Source organism: Tachypleus tridentatus, chromosome 13 (assembly GCF_004210375.1).
Source record: "Tachypleus tridentatus isolate NWPU-2018 chromosome 13, ASM421037v1, whole genome shotgun sequence".
Classification (NCBI taxonomy): Eukaryota; Metazoa; Arthropoda; class Merostomata; order Xiphosura; family Limulidae; genus Tachypleus; species Tachypleus tridentatus.
The window spans coordinates 82,752,274-82,770,331 of NC_134837.1; the positions used below are offsets into that span (position 1 = coordinate 82,752,274).

Genomic DNA, 18,058 nt, shown 5'->3' on the forward strand with positions numbered 1-18,058 from the left:
TATTTTTTTAATTAAAATTGGTTACTATACAGAACACCTTAAAGAAATAATTATATCTTTAGAAAACTTACCTCTAACAATGAAAAAATTTACATCATAAATGTTTCATTCTGGGTAAGATCAATGCTTGTCAACTGAAAATATTACTAACAATATTTATACCTGACTTCCATTTAGCGATTTTAATTCATCTTCTAAAGATGAGTGAGATGCCATTTCATTTTCATTGGAAACAGATGTCTGCCCAAAACTTGGGGAGCTGCACCTCTTGTAAATGTTGTCTAGTTTAGTCTGAAGCTGACTATTAACATGTCTGAGTTCCTCAATATCTCTTTGTTGGATTCGTATCTAAATATTGACATAAAAGAGGAAACTTTTACTCAAGATTTATAGTAAGAAATGTAGTTTGACATTTACTTAGTGTATAATTTCAGCTTTTCTATTACTTCCATTAAAGTACTGACTATTTATATTCAATTAACATCCTTTTAAAATTAGTCCTTCACTGATGCAAGTAAAGTGGAGTCACTGAAATGAGTTTCTAGTGGCTGATGACTAGTAGTTGACAAATATATTTTCATTTAATTGCAATATCAGTAATTCACAAACTAGCTGTAATACTTATTATGCTTAAGTATTCAAATTTTACCAGATAATTTCAAGATCAAAAGTTTACAAACTGTAAATAAAAGTAGAATGTAATGACATGACCTTTCATTCTAGTTCAGCACTTATGATGATTAAATCTTAGATAACTGTGACCATTTTCATCCTATTTGAGATTAAGTATGTATCATTCTTTCAACTAAAAGAGCAGCTTTTTTTGATGCCTTCACTTAGGTGTTCATAGAAAATGCTCTTTTCTTTATATCAATACACAGAAAAAAGTATATTTTCTTTGTTGGAGTTATATCCAAGGATGGTAGTTTTTGTGGTTTTTTTTAAAAGTTATGCTGTTAGTATAATTATGTATCTCACCTGTTGCTTTTGTTCTTTATTAATACACTCCAACATTGCAATTCTATCACTGGATTCTTCTAAAGTCAAACTGATGTTTTCTCGTTCCTCCCCTAGACTCTCAATTCTTTGTTCCAGATCATGTTTTCTTTCCAACAATATATCAATCTAGTAGAAAGTTAATCTATTACAGATGGATAGTTTGAACTGGTAGTACAAACATTATGGTATATTTTGAAAATAAAGCATCAAATACATGTAATTAACAAACTCTAATCTGATTTAAATGTGATAGTTAACATCTAAGTCCCTATACAAAGTATTTTTGAAATATATTCAAAATTCATAATGATATTCTGTGATCTACTAAATAATAAGTAAATAACTGGTTGTGTTGTTTGAAAGAAGAGCCTATTAAAAGTATAGCCACTAGAAGTACACATAATTAAATAATGATTATACAGAAAGTGTCCACCATGTTAACTCTCACTTTAAATAAATAATCAGAATTACCAACAAAGAAGCATGCTTACAGTCACCTCCTAGGGTACATTTTATATCCCACATTACAGCTTGTACCCTGGTATCTTTTTAATTATTGCAATATTTTTTGTCTATTATTTGTAATTTATTTTTGTTTGACTTGTTTTTAGGTAATAACAAACTAATATAATTAGTCAAAGGTTTGGATTTACTGTTTTTAATGCAGTCCTTCCTTTTGACATTTTAATTAACTTTATCACAATTAATTTTCTATATATAAGGTACTACAACCAACACCTGACATTATCTGGAACTGTATATCAGGTCCACATCATCACCTACAGAATGCTCCTGCCCTACTCTCAACTGAGTAGTATGATGCATCACTCAGGAGAACGGGTCTCCATGGTTCACCACTCCAGTGGCAAGGATTTGCATACTCCACTAAAAGAAAGGAGGAAAACATGCATTGAAGAGTCCAGAGGAATACACCAATGAAGACAGTGCAATACCCTAATTTGAAAGGCAGAGCTACCATGTCACCATAGTCAATCAACCAATACTCAGTTGCATCTGAAATTGTAGTCTGGTCTTTCAGTCTCAAAGCCACAGAACATCAGATATGGGCAGCAGTCACTGTCTGCTTTACTCATATATGTCCATGAGTGTATGGTTTGGGACAAATGTATTTATGAAGCAAAAGACCACTAGAAAAAACTACTAGTGGTCCTATGAAACACCCCATCTCTGCAGCATGCATAATGTTATCCTTTGATATAACTGTTTTGGCACAGATGAAAACTAAAAGGAGACACACAACAACACTTGGCAACATCTGGAAATTAAAATAAGGTCTGCTGTAGGAAGAACTACAGTGTAATTAACAATGAGCAGGGTCAGAAAATGGGCAGTGTGAATTTTCAAAATAAAAAATATATCTGGTTAGGCACCACTTGCCATAGAGTGGAATCCATGATATACGAGCAAAAAGGGTCCAGTAAATAAAGAAATAACAAATAAATAGTAATGAAAAGACTAAGTATGTTTTATAAAGAGAAATGTTGACACATTTGTAAACAAGCATTTTTACAGTACTACTGCCAATCGAGAAGTGATTAATAAGTGTAAATTTAGAGAGGGTGCCATTCATGATGGTGGTTGTGTCGCACATCTACTGATGAGGAGCATCTCATAATCATTTGCATGTGGACATGGAGAAAAAGGAGGTGGAAAGCAAGTGTTGAAAATTTGCACTGATAGAGTGCAGCACTAATTCAGAAATGCTATTTTTTGAGAGGAGGAAAGATATCATATTAGATTTACATTTTCTAATACTATAACACATCTTCTACTTTTTAACCACACATTTTATTTTATGGTATTCTTAGGTGCAATGATTTGCCTTACAGGCAGGTATATTAAAAGCAAAAAATATTAGGTGGAACTTATTCTGCATTTCTGACTGACTGAGTTGAAGAACGAAACCAAACATAGTATAAAACAAAGTGCAAAGTAATCTAAATTGATATTCAAAAGAAACCAAAGTGGATTATTGCACAAAATTCAGGTCAACACTATTGTCTAATATCTGAAGAAAGTTTGTTACAAGAATATTTGAGCCTGTTGATAATAAAGAGTTATAATTACAATATACAGAAAACAATCCTGTCACCTCTCTCAGAGTGCATTTGCTAGCTGTTTTTCATATGATCATTCCATCAACGAAAACAGGGAACAAATGACCTTCAGGTGTCCAACCAACCAGCTACATACTTAACAATTCTACAAGAACTGCACAGTGAAATCCAATTTTAATGACATTAGTACAGGATGAAGTATCCCACATCCTAATCATGTTGGCCATTCAGTAAAACTCATCCTACATAAAGTTATTAAATAAAATTTAAGCCTTAACATTTAAAAAAGTACTGTGAGAATCAAGAAACATTTTAAATTGTATACTTAAATATTTTACCAAATTGTACAGCATTTGGTTTTCAAAACCATTCAGCAACAAAACATTTTGCATTGGACCACTACCTAAAATTATGCTGTTCATCACTCAACCCAAATGTTTATTGATGGGATCTTTTATTATTTGCAGTTGAGGATTTTGAGAATTTATCTGAAATTGAGGAGTAAGCTTTAACTTCTGCTGAACATTAAGAAATTTGTTTTTACCAAATACAAAACAATTTGGCAAAACAAACTTTGCATTTCAGCATTTTGAATTTTTTTTTTGATTATTCAGCCCACAACTGTAGCATAACATTGAATATACCAAATTACTTTTCAGTACTAATTCAAGTGTTTGAAAAATAAACAATAATGAAGAAGCATGTTTTACATTTTAATTAATCACGAGAAGTTTGGTTTACAAGTCTAATACGATATGAAACAATTTGGTGAAAAGAACTAAACAGTTATTCACAATATGTGTGAAACACAGATTTGAAGACTGATTTATGTAAATTTAATAGTGTCAAAAGAAAAAGGTTCTAAACACATTTCAACAGATAGTCACAAGTTCTAGATATCTGTGCATACTTCACATTTTCCAGATGTACAAGCTAGTGAAAATGATTTTTGTTGTATCTGTATGTTTTTTATCTAACAAAATCATGCAAGTTGCAAACCCACTTTTTGAATAATTGTTTTTGTTAGGCTTTCAGTTAAGTTCACACTTTTTCAGCCATGAAATAACTGTAATGCCAACTGTGACCTGTGTAAGAACTGTGAGTGACAACAAAGTGGAATGATTAAGGAAAGTAGACAACTAGTACTTTAGCAAAATATTTACAATAACCATTAATGAACATACACATCCATACATATATTTATGTGAACATTTCATTTTCACACATTTAAGTTAAAAGAAAAAATAATCATCTTAATAAGGGAAACCTTCTGAACACACACTCCAGGTACAGAAATACCCATATCTTCTTTACCATACCCCACTTCTCAAATTCATTAAACTGTCTAATTAATATCTTATGCAGTATCTTACAAAAGACTGTCTGAAAATTCTAATACATAACATTGGTCAATGTGTTCTCACCCAAAAAGGAAGCTCTATCAAAGTTCTTGCTTCTTTCCAAAACCATATTGTAAAACATTAAAAACATTCACACTTACCAAATGCTTTTCTAAATAAATTTATTATTATTATTAACTGATATGATTCATGTTTCTTAACAGACATTGTAGTTAATTGAAAACACTACTAAAAAGTACTTGATCAAATATGAGTTGATTTATAAATGGTCATATTTACCAAATGCTTTTCTAAATAAAGTCTTCAAACATGTTGCTAATGACAGAAATAAAATTAATATGGCTATAATTATTCTCCTTTTTAACAAACAAAGATTGTAATACAAGTTTTCAAGTTGTAATAGAGAAATATAAACCTTTTATTGTACATACTATGATCAATGAGTAAAAGACAAGATATCTAAGGTAATCAGTTAATACATTTTTAATCAATAATCAAAGTAATGTAAAACAAATTGAATATTTCTTAAATTTCAAAATACAGTTCTACTTCTTGTGTGGCAAAGATATAATAAAATGTAAGGAATCATCTTACAGTTCCATTTAGATAAAAAGATGTGTAAGCATATACCTCTTCTCTAAGCCCTTCCAACTGTGAAACATGGTCGGTGAAGTTTGAACTTCGAACAGTGAATTGTTGTCTCAGAGACTTCAACTGCTCTGTCAGCTGTTCTTCTGACTTGGATGCCTGTAATAACATCACTATTTGCATATTATTATTACTAACAAAATATAGAATACTTCAATTTAACTTCAAGGTTAAAATTGTAAAAAATGTGCTTTGAGTTCTGCCATAAATACATAGCCAATAACTAGCTAAACTAGCTATTGGAATTCTTCCCAAACTAAATCTATGCATATATTAAACCAGTAATAAAACAAAGACTTTTAATCAGTGGTGTAATATAAAATTTTAGAGTGTTTGAGTCAAGTTCTGTCAAAAGTTGTCAGAACTGTAACGTCAGCATAAGGATAAAGATCTCCAAAATGTAATTCCAGTTTTTGTGAATCCATTTTAAATATAGAAAATATATGCAGCACAAATTATTTGTGACCACTTATATTACTACTAAATTGAATACACTTATTTCACTGAGAGAAACCAAGACTCAACTTTTATTAAATTGAGCAGCAAGACAAAAAAGACACAAACAATAACTGTGTACCATAAATAAATCACTAACATTATACCAAATTTTAAAAGGAAACTTTGACTTTCATATTGCTTTGCACACCTCCTGTCCTGCTAATGTATATATAATTAAATAAACAATTATTATTGCATATTACTGTCAATAGTACCTGCTTTGGTTTGTTTTGAATTTCGCACAATGCTGCACGAGAGCTATTTGCGCTGGCCGTCCCTAATTTAGCAATGTGAGACGAGAGGGATGGCAGCTAGTTATCACCACCCACTGCCAACTGTTGGGCTCCTCTTTTACCAACGAAACGGGGTATTGATTAATTGATTATAACGCCCCCACGGCTGAAAGAGCGAGCATGTTTGGTGTTACGAGGATTCGAACCCGCCACCCTCAGATTACGAGTCGAGTACCTTAAACACCTCTCCATCAGTAACGTTTCATTGATTGCTGTACTGCTTGACCCCTTTGGTTGAAATCTGCTAGTGTCTAATATTACGTTTTGTTCTTGGTTCTTAATAATTCGTAAAATAAATAACATGCCAACTCTACATATCACTGAACATATTTTTAAATGTATTAAATTTAAGTAGTCAGCCATTTAGCATGCCGATAATAATTTAGAAAATATAATATTATTAAAACCATATACTCTGCTTGATTAATATAATCTGTCTGTTGTAGCGTCCTCATTTTTTATTGTTTTTGTGCAACATTCCTTTTGTTATTTCAAAGTCAGTTTCTTATTTAGAGCTTCATTTCTTTTTGCATTTTCTATTTTTCGCCCTTTCTTGGAAATATAATTTTGTAACATTGATAATTTATTTACGTTACCAAAATAAACAATAGTCAGGCTTGCTACACCTTTGTTAGAAACAAGTTTTAGCCTCATTTGGTAAATGTGTCAAGTGTGTCTCTGTAACAGTTAAAATATCTCTGACCTACTTTTGTATCAGAAATTTACAACTTTAATCACTTCATCAGGTACTGGTAGAGAAACATAGTTCCGACAACTACTTTTAATTGAAATACTTGTTCATTACACAAAGATGGCGCTAGGCATAGAAAGATTCAGTCGTTACTGAGGGATCCCCAGAAGTTCTCTAGGCCCAGAGTCACGAGAACTTAATATTTTCATCAGAACTTTGGCTTTTAGTTATATTAGAATCATAGTTATTCAAAAAGATATTCTGAATGAACTTAATCCAAAATACCATTCAGTGACAAGTGGAGGTTTAAATATTGTGACAACAAGACTTAAGTGCACCCCGCTAGTACAGCGGTAAGTCTACGGATTTACAACTCTATAAATCAGGCGTTTGATTCCTCTCGGTGTGCTCACTAGATAGACCGATGTGGCTTTGCTATAAGAAAAACATACACACGCAAGACTTCAGTGACGCAAATGCAGTGCGTATGCTCTAATTGGTAATACGTGCATGACACGAGTAAAATACAGATGTAACAGTTTGTGATTAAAAAAAAAAAGAGAAAGAATAACTTCTCAAATTATTTTAACACTTCTTCTGTTTACACTTCCCTCGGTTCCCCGCTGGTGCAGCGGTAAGTGTACGGATTTACAAAGCAAATTCAGGCGTTCGATTCTCCTAGTTGGACTCAGCAGATAGCCTGATATAGCTTTGCTACAAGAAAACACAAACACATTTTTGTGGATTTGTAGAAATAATGTAATTAGCACTTTTCTTTTTAGAGTGGGGCCCAAAACTATTATTGTCAAAGCATTGACTAGTACTACCACTCACATTGTAGCAGTTACCACAATTAATTAAAAGAAAATAAAAACTATATGTAGGCATGTCCAATGAATAGAGATAAAGATACTCAAAATATTTTTTTCATGTCACATCATATTGCGTGAGTTGAAATGTATTAAAATTAAACTAGCTTTTATTATGTATGTAATAAGCAATAACAGTAAATACATCTTTCAATATAAATAATACATTAAGATAAAAAGCACAAAAATTAGCACAAACGGAGCCTGAACACATTCATTATTTAAACTTCCCTTCTTCTTCAGGACATGAATAGGCCCAGCATGGCCAGATGGTTAAGGCACTCGACTCGTAATCCGAGAGTCGCGGGTTCGAATCCACGTCACACCAAACATGCTCCCCCTTTCAGCTGTAGGGGCGTTATAATGTTACGATCAATCCCACTATTCGTTGGTAAAAGAGTAGCCCAAGCGTTGGCAGTGGGTGATGATGACCAGCTGCCTTCCCTCTAGTTTTATACTGCTAAATTAGAGACGGCTAGCACAGATTTTCTTATGTAGCTTTTGGTTCATAAAAAAACAAACCAAACTAGGACAGGAGTAAACCGGAAAACAAGTACAAAAATAGAGATAAAGTTGTATTTGTGACATTTAGTACCTGTTACAAAATTTGGAAAAAAAAAAGAGGAAAATAGTGCAAAATGATATATATATAGACAGCAAGTTGATATATCAGCTTGTGCATTTATTTGTTTTGATTTTCACGCAAAGCTCCACTAGGGATATCATTTAGCTGTAAAAGACTAGAGGAAAGGCAGCTAATTATCACCACCCACAGCCAACTTTTGAGCTACTTTTTTCACTAACGAATAGTGGGATTGAGTGTTACATTATAACGTCCCCACAGTTGTAAGAACATCACGTTTGGTGAGACTGGAATTCGAACCCGCGACCGTCAGATTACGAGTCGAGCGCCCTAACTACCTGACCATGCTGGTCCGAATAAAGCTGACAATATAAAATTACAAGTGCTCATTTCGGTATGTCGAGAGTTTGAAAATAACGCCTAATTCTAATTTTATTCATTGTAACCTTAGCGTAAGTGTATTTTGCTTTTTATGATTCAGTATGGAAGTTAAGCTCTGAGTTGATAACGTTAACGTATGGCTTATCTAGCTGATTTCAGAGCAAGTAAAAGTGTTTTAATTCTGAACTATAAACTACAGTAATATAAGTCTCCCAGCAGGTCAGTGATTTATTTACGGACTTACAATACAAAAAAAAAACGTGGTTCGATTCTATCACCTCCCGTAGACATAGTTTACGAATGTAGTAATTTATTTACTCTTTTCTTTTAACGATATTTGAACTTCTCTTGATCCCGGGTTTGAACCAAAGATCTTCCGCACATAAAGGGAGTAGTTCCTCAACTGATGTAAATGACTAGTCATCTAGCACTTGACAGTAAGGCCTTTTTTGACTACTCAAACTATATATCTGAGTATGTAGCTTCGCAAGTAGAAACAAACAACAAAAATGAACACTAAAATAAACTTATTAACAAGGCCGGCATGACTGGTGGTGCAGTACGTGCATTTGCACAAGGAAGAATGTTCTTAAGAGAAACAAAACTGAATATCAAATAAGGAGGAATCCTCAACAACCGCAGCACTTGAATTTTTTTAGGTAGGATTAGAGTAAATTAATGTATGAGACCTTTAGCGTTGTCAAATACATAAATCGAAAAGGTTTGACCCCCTGAATCGAGAACTGTAATTAGATTTCAGATCGAGCAAGAGATGATAGATATATAGACTAAACAGTTTGCAATTGAAGAAAAAAACATAAAAACTGAGGGTCATTCTATGAGCCGCTGTATCACAGTTTAAAATTCATTCTGGTCACAAGCTTCTCTCTAGCCTAGCGACAAATATTACGTCAAGAAAAATCGGTATTTTACAATACAGGATACAACGAGAATATGACATAATTCTTTTTGAAAAATAATTAAAAAAATCAATAAAAGAACAACATTACTACAATACCTTGAGTTTCACTCACCTGTTTCAGAGAAACAGCTAACCTATGGTTCTGTTCCTGAAGCTCTCGAACGATTTTGCTCTTCTCTGTCTCCGTTGACTTCAGTGACACTTCATGGCCCTGGAGTTCATTTTTCAGCTCTGCAATATCAGCCAGAAGTTCCGCTACGCGACTCTCATATTCTCCTTCCACTGAATCGAATTTTCTCTGAAGGCTATGTTTTTCCTGCTCCAACAGCTGTTTAAGAAGACATGAGCGTGCGAATTATAATTGTATAAACATTACACTTTTATTTTCGAAAATAGATTGATCAGAGTTATTTAATTTAGTACAAGAAAAATTTAAACCATATAACAACTAATTAAAAAATATATAGAACACCATATTGTGTCGTACTTTAAGTTCTATAAGCACTGTGCAACTATCTTTTCTCTGTGTTTTCATTTACCATTAAATTAATTTGATTTTTATTGGTGTAAAGTGGTGTTAACAGAAAAAAAACTTCACGGTCGCGGGTTCGAATCCTCGTCCCACCAAACATGCTCGCCCTTTCAGCCGTAAGGACGTTATAATGTGACGGTCAATCCAACTATTCCTTGGTAAAAGAGTTTCCCAAGAGTTGCCGTTGGATAGTGATGACTAGCTGCCTTTCCTCTAGTCTTACACCACTAAATTAGGAATAGCTAGCTCAGATAGCCATAGTGTAGTTTTGCGCGAAATTCAAAATAAACAAACTAACTTTACACAACCAGTTACTTCTGTCCTCTTGGAAAGTGTATGTATTACATTTAGATTATTTATGTTTAGTTGTTTCTTTTTCGTTTGTAGTTAAGCATAAAGCTACACAAAGGGCTATCTGTACTCTGCTCACCACGGGTATCGAAACCATGTTTCTAGCGGTGATAATATGCTGTGCCACTGGGAGGCATGTTTAGTTGAAAAGTGATATTTGTATTCTTTTTTGGTATAAATCCTCGGTAAAAGTATTTTCTGAACAGTGGCTCTTGAAGTCATGAAACCGGTAGAAGAAATTAATGAAAGAAAGAAAAAGAAACCTAATATCCCAGTGTTTTCTTATTTGTATATGTAGATATATTTAGGCTTAGTGTTTAATATCCCATTTCTGAATGGTTAGGAAAAATAATTTTATTGATGCCAGCTCTTATAATTAATATATATATATATATATGTGGAAGAAATTTTTACAACTATAATAAAATAATGTTTGTATAGTTAGTTTTCACCATTCTGAATTTGAAAAGCACTTTCGTGACATGAGAAACTCCAGGACTAGAATCTGCAGTTTAAAACAGCCTTCTTCGCAGTTAAGTTAATATGCTCTCTCAATGTCACTTAAGTCTCACAGGAGTCGTAGTTAGCCTTAAGTTGTTTTGTTTATTTGTAACTTTTTCCAGGGATACAGTTAGTGTAACGTTAAAGGTATTAAAATGTTCCCTGATCATTTTGAGGTGGCATGACTTTATAACAACTGGAGTATTTTCAATTACAAATGGCCTCCTGAATCAATATGAGCATAGTGTGCATAGACACTAAGAAAGAATTCATAGATGATGTTGAAAAGATTCTGTTCTTACTTGTAGTTAAAGTAGCTTAGTACATCTCTGTTAAAAAGGTTTTAATTTCATAAAATTATCTCTCTTGATTCATGTAGAACTATGAAGAATAAAAATAATTCTCATCCACTTCTAGCTTTCCTCTTTAACAATCTTTTTTCATTATTATTTTGCAGCTTCGCTCTCGCAGTTATTCTGGAAATTTTCAACAGTAAAGTTGACCTTTTTCCAAAAGAAATTTATTTAGTTTTACAGTTTCAACGCGAATCACGTTTAATTTTTTTCAAGGCGAAATCTAATTTTGTATTTCAATGAATGGGAAAAACTTAAAGAAAATAACTTTAGTTAACTGTTTGTTTGTTTGTTTTTAATTTTGCGCAAAGTTACTCGAGGGCTTTGGTGCGACGGAAATGGGAACCCGCGATCTTCAGATTACTAGTCGCACGTCGTAACCCACCTGGCCATGCTGGGCACTTTAGTTAACTTTCTCATCAAAAATAACTCCCCAGGCAAATTTTGGGTGCATTATAGAGCAAAATATTTTGGTTCTAAAGATACAAAATACAGTTTGATACGAATTTTTTACAGTTAGGATTCAGTGACCATATCATAAAACCTGACTAAGAGAAGAAAATTGTTTTTGAGCAAATTGACTTCTCGTCAACAGGTTTTCATAAATTATTATAATAGAAATTAAGGAATAAATTTAGGTTTTTTTATAAGCATAGATTTTTTACCGATATTACAAGCGTGTTAACATATGGTTAACAAGTTCAGAACTTATTTTAATGAAGAAATGACTGAACTGAAGTATGTAGGGAAAATTTGAAATCCGCACAGAAAAAATCTTCATATATCGCATAAACACAGGAGCCATTAAGTAAACATACTTCACTATCTTGTTGTCTTTAAACTACGTGTATCTATATATATATATATGTATGCATCTATGTACGTATTTTCGTCTCTAAAAGCAACAAGACGGAGATAGTGAAACGAATTTTAAGAGATGGGCCTAATATTAATCTAAATGAAAGTTTTATCGGTTGTAAATGTTACGTGTGTTGTAACTGTCGCAGAAATATATTATCAGAAAGAAATGCCGGGAAGAATATTACACAAAACTCAACAATTTTTAATTAGTTTTTTTTTTTACGTTTATTTGTTTAAGCACAAAGTTGCGCAATAAGCTACTTTCGCTGTACCTATCGCAAAGATCGAATGTTAGCTTTATAAACTCTCCAACGTACAGCTGAGCCAGTGAGGCAATAATGTTTTAAATAGCTTTGATACAACATTAACTATAAACAGATCATTCTTGATCAATATAGGTGTACGGCCCTGCATAGTCAGGTGATTAAGGCGCTCGACTCGTAGTCTAACGGTAGCAGGTTCGAATCCTCGTCACACTACACATGCTCGCCCTCAGCCGTGGATGCGTTACAATGTGATGATCAATTTTACTATTCATTGGTAAAAGAGTAGTCCAAGAGTTGATGGTGGGCAGTGATGACTAGCTGCCTCCCATGTAGTCTTACACTGCGAAATTAAGGACGGCTAGCACAGATAGCCCTCGTGTAGTTTTGCGCGAAATGCAAAAACAAACAGACAAACACTACCTGTCGGTCTATTGAAGAAATAATGGAATTTTCTGAGTATTGAGTTGTATTTGTGTGTTACATTCAAGCGCAACCCTCTATTGCACACTGTAACATACTGGTAACATTTCATTTTGTTTAATGTATATACTAACGCTTTCGTTATGTAGTTGAATAAGCTCTTACTTCCAGGTAGTAATCTAAATAAACAGTGGAATTATTTTTGTTACTTCCTCGATTAAATAATGTTATTTCCAGGTTACGCACCTTCACCCATTTATAACTTATCACAACATATTTCACAAAAACCTATTTAAGTAGGATATTCAATGAAAACATTTTATACAGTATTTTCATAATGTGTGAAATAGGGACTTAAAGAAATGCAACGAATAAATCATAGTATAAATGAGTAAATTATTCAAGTACTTTTGCAATTATCCAATTCCACATATAAGTAAACAAAAATATTTTCAAAGCGATTTAAAGGATTGTGAATTTTTATTGAATTATTTGTACTACGTCATTAGTAAGTAGTTGTAAATACTCTTTTTAGAAAATTCGTATGTTTCCTATTAACGTAAGTGTTACTGTGTTATATTTAAGTACACTTATACAAGAAGCATATCAGACGTGTTAGGCGTGTGTTTGCAATCTGGCATGCAGTTGCTATGGGAACAAAAGAAAGTTGGCATTACCATGACCTCTAGTGATTTGTTTTGTCAAACAATAAGTAATTGCTATTATTTATTTTTTAATCTAAAATGTCCCACTTACACTTATATGTATATTATCAATACGTTTTAATTCTTAATATGAAATTACCGGTTAATTAAAAAAGAATGAAAAAAATAAACTTTCCTAAGAATTAAATCACAAGCAGATAGTTCGACAAATAAAGTGGTAAATATATAGCGAATTGCTCAAAGCATGTGCTTTCGTGTGATCTTTATACAAATCGGAAATACTTTAACGACAGTAAAATACAAAACAAAAATCAATTGAATGAAGTTCCATAGTGGAACAGCAGTAAGTCTACGGATTAACAGCGCTAAGGTTAGAGGTTCGATTCCCCTCAGTGGACACAGCAGATAGCGTGTTGTGACACTACTATAAAACAAACCTGAACACACTAAATTCGTAGAAAAATGCATAGAGACCTTTTAAAAGCAAAAAAAGTCAGTTACTACGAATGCTCAAATACCTCGTGCATCTGTTACCACACCATATTAACGTACAAATAAACAATGCTTTAAAGCAAACCGGTTATTTGATCTTATATGTATCGAATGGCATCAGTACAGTGCGTTGTCTACTTTACTGTTTGAAATCCAGATTTGCTTATCATACGCTGTAAGGTAGAAAATTTAAAAGTCTAAAACCCGGGACTTAAGGCCGTGGCAGCAAATGGGTGGAGTGGGTGCAGCCTTTTTTATTTTTTCGTTTGAGAAATGTAAAACGTCTAGAATGGGTTACGTACATGGAAGATTATTAATGTATAGAAAGTACAAAGCCAAAATATCGCATGTTTTTTTCAATTATTATTTTTGTTCCCCATTACTTTTTAGCTCGAACATAATTATTACATTTGATGTGTTAGCTCCGAAACGAATTACGTCAATAATTCTTGTATATTGTACAAATTAGGATTCATTTTTGCCTCCCCATATCTCGCTGAAATGGCACCACTGGCTAAGTATATCCCACTTTTTAACGTGCTAATACCGTGGTTAATTCAAGGGTTAGTGGCTCGTTGACGCAAATGTCGTTGTTGTTTAGCACTTCGGCGCCGTAGATGTGCTGTAAGAATGACGGTAAAAATTCCCACTGTTCTATTAGATAAGTGTAACCTACGATTAACTGGCTCATGCCGTTGACTAACTACTTTCCTTCAAAACGCTAGAGTTCAAAATGTGCAGTTCTGTGCAATATTTTAAAACAAAGAAACGCGCTGAAACCTTGTTTTAAAATCATTACCTAATATATAGTTCAAATTACCAAAACTTACAAAGTGTGAAATAGGTTCGTATCTTTTTGCAAAGAAGTAGAATACTGTGCACTTAACATTTATTCGTCTTCTCAGGTCAAGCTAGGAAACTATCTATAATAAATATGTCTGCTGATTTAACATTTACTTTTATGCCTACATTTTACACGTTTTTTTATATTATCACCTGTGTTTGTCCTGGCGAGTTTTTGTGTTTCAAACTTCAGCTGACATCACATTTTTTTTGAGGTATTACTAAGATATATATACAATGTATTACAAAGTCCATGAGAACTATACCTAAATCTGACAACACACAACTAAAAGCGCCCGATTCTTGACCTAATTAAATAACTATGTTTGGTGCACAATGTTTAAGTGTCACTCCACAAAAGCTTAAAATCAAATGACGTTTGAAACTGTCTGATGACTTACTTGAATGTATCAACTTTTAATATCGTTCTAATGATAAGATGGCGGAGCAAAGGATAAAGTTGACAGGATGGTTTGATATAATTTCATTACTCATTATAACTAGTTATAGAAGAATAACAATACTAGAAACTTTGTATACTAAAGCCTTTCAGTCGACACTACCCAAACCACGCCCTAGGAAGTCATAATTCAAAGTAGATTATGTGAAAACTAATAGAACTGTAATACTATTAAAATTAAATTTTACTTAATTTACATAGACCAAAAACACACTATATTCACCACTGTACGCATATGTTTGAAAAGAGCATTGACACAGAAAGTATATGAACCCAGCAGACAAAATTGTATAGTAAAGGGTCTTATCTGTGTATAATACACTACTTTAGAACCATTAGAAGTTTTCCATTTCTTTAAAAGCATTTACCCCTGGGAGTTATAAGGTGTTGGGTGTGACCAGGTGAGGAGGGTGTGTCTATCATTCTTTCACACATTATATTATAAAAATGTCTCATTTATCATCATTTTCTTCAAAGTATCATATCCGCTTGGCTAGACAGTTCTTCATGAAATATCCACTGAGACAACGTTCAATATTTATTTCATTTACTATGTTCAGGATTTGAAATGCTCAGAAGTATCACTTATGTGTGCGTCTTAAAAACTTTAGCTAAGATTTTCATTATAATACCTCAAAATGTATAATTATTTATTTTTACCTAATTCGTATTCACAATTTATATAAGATAATTTAAACTGCTAAAAATTACTAATTCCTATTCCTCTATGATAAATCTCAGGCTTCAGTTCGCTGTTGAAAATTACTAACTTATGTTCTTAAGCCTGATACATTGCTATTTAAGCTTAATTTGAAGAAATACTATCTCTTTCTTCTTGAATCCAAATGATTTTTAGAATCATATATATGCACCTAATTATACGTACAAGCTCACATACGTATAAAAGCTCTCCGATGGATTAGCAATAGTTTTGAGGATTTATAACGCCAAAAATAAGGTTTTAACACCTGTGGCTGGAAGACCACAGATAACCCACTGTGTAACTTAACACTTAAGAACAAACAAACACATATAGATACACCGATGTTGACGCCGTTGCCATTTTTCATTGTATAATATGCTTTTTTCAACTTATTTTTAGGCCTGGTAGTTAAGGCGTGGTTTCGAATCCCCGTCATCGAACATGCCTACTCTTTCAGCCATGGTGGCATTATAATGTAACACTTAATACCCCATTTCGTTAGTAGAAGGGTAACCCAAGAGTGGCGGTGGGTGGTATTGATAAACTGTCTTTCATTCAGCCTATTGTTGCAAAATTAGGAACGGTTAATTCACATAACAACAACCCGTGTAGTTTTGCGCGAAATTCAAAACAAACCAAACCAAAACGTTAATCGATTTATAGGGAGGGAGAGATCAAGATTGTACGTGATCCTCCTAGGTCCACCCAAATACCCTAAATACCTATAATTAGAAACAGCGAATTAGAATCAGTTTATTTATTAGAAGCTGTGACAAATGATTTATCTTTTTTGATGTTTACTTTGCATGATTTTTGACTTTCTACTTTTGTTACGCAACTGTTTTTATTGTTATGACATTTGTATTTTAGATAACTCCAATATTACTGTTATGTTTCAAGAAGGCTAAGAAAACTTAAATCATCACAGGTTATCTTATTGCACTATGAAATTCAGTAACACCGTGAATGACGTATCATACAATATCATTTTCTAGAAAAAAATTACAATTTTCTCTGTATCATCGGAAGAGTATAAACCGTTAATTTATGGTACATGTAGATAAGATTATTTCTTAATTTGACATTGGCCTCGAATTAGCTATTATAAGTTCCTCGCGAAATGCTGTTGATTTGTAGCTCCATTCGCGATATAAAAATTGTCAGTTAATAATTATAGCACGTGGTATCTTGTGAGCGTGTTCTTTCATTGTAGCTGATAACACTTGAAGATTATTGCTACGATAGACAAATCACGTCCATACTTTTTCTGAATGAGAAAAGACGTGTTTTCGTATATAAATGGAAGAAGAAAAAAACCAAATGGTACAGATATAGATATCCGTTGCAACAAACAAGTAGAAGATATGCATACATATTACGAATAAGTAGCTTAAATCTCTCTGTCTGTAACGACAATCTTATTTGACTGTATACCTGAAATTTTGTTTATTTTAAAACGGATTTAGTGATGAAGGAGATTGTTTCTGATTCTTCGATAAAGTGAATTAGTTGTTATTAATGTAGGTGTTAATATTTTGTGTATGCTCATTTTGTCCAGCTTTTGAATTATGTGGCAAACATGTTACACATACAATATGACGCCATCTAGTGAACTTGACGTTGATACGAATGTAATTTATGGAGTCATACATTTGTATTCATTTGTAATATTCGTAAAAAGTAATGAACAATTAGTAATGTTAATGAAAGCAATACACATTTTTCCAGTCCCAGCATGAGATCGAATCAAAATCCCGAACTACTATGGATTTTAGTCATTAATATAAAGACGTATTAATAAACTAGAAACATTTTATGGTTCAATTATAAGGCGAGTATTTAAAATGAGCTTCAAACAGCCATAACCGAATAGCAAACAGTATGACGTGTTTTTCTTAAATCGCATCAGTGTGACAGAAAGTAGGTTAACTAAGCTACTTTGAGATATTTTAAGGCTGACTCATGTTTCGTGGATAGATTGTAAAATTATTCAATGCACGAAAAAGGCGAACAGCGGGTAATACAGCTTCTAGGAGTGGATTAAAGAAATACTTTTTATTTTGAAGTTATAATTTATATCCACTGTTCCGCAACAATGAAACATATTATTCTTGTTTCTCTCACTCGTTTTTAAGGCTTGAACTGAAAATAGAATCTCTGACTGAAAATTTATGTAATTTATTGAAGCATTAATTATACTTACTCCATTACAAGTCACAGTTGGTGATTGATGATTCAGGTGAAGATATTTTATGTTTCAAAACTAGCTAGAATACCCGTCTCTTGGA

At 32.9% G+C, this 18,058-nt stretch overlaps 1 protein-coding gene across 1 annotated transcript in view; it reads right to left on the reverse strand.

The window, feature by feature from the left end:
- The window catches only part of LOC143236831 (bicaudal D-related protein homolog), a 55,919-nt gene that overhangs the window by 5,459 nt on the left and 32,402 nt on the right, over positions 1-18,058 (reverse strand). Inside the window, exons 2-5 of the mRNA XM_076475434.1 lie at positions 9,436-9,651; positions 5,069-5,185; positions 979-1,125; positions 163-348 (exon numbers count right to left, since the gene is read on the reverse strand). Coding sequence (XP_076331549.1) covers positions 163-348; positions 979-1,125; positions 5,069-5,185; positions 9,436-9,651 — 666 coding nt within the window. The remainder of the gene's footprint in view (positions 1-162; positions 349-978; positions 1,126-5,068; positions 5,186-9,435; positions 9,652-18,058) is intronic.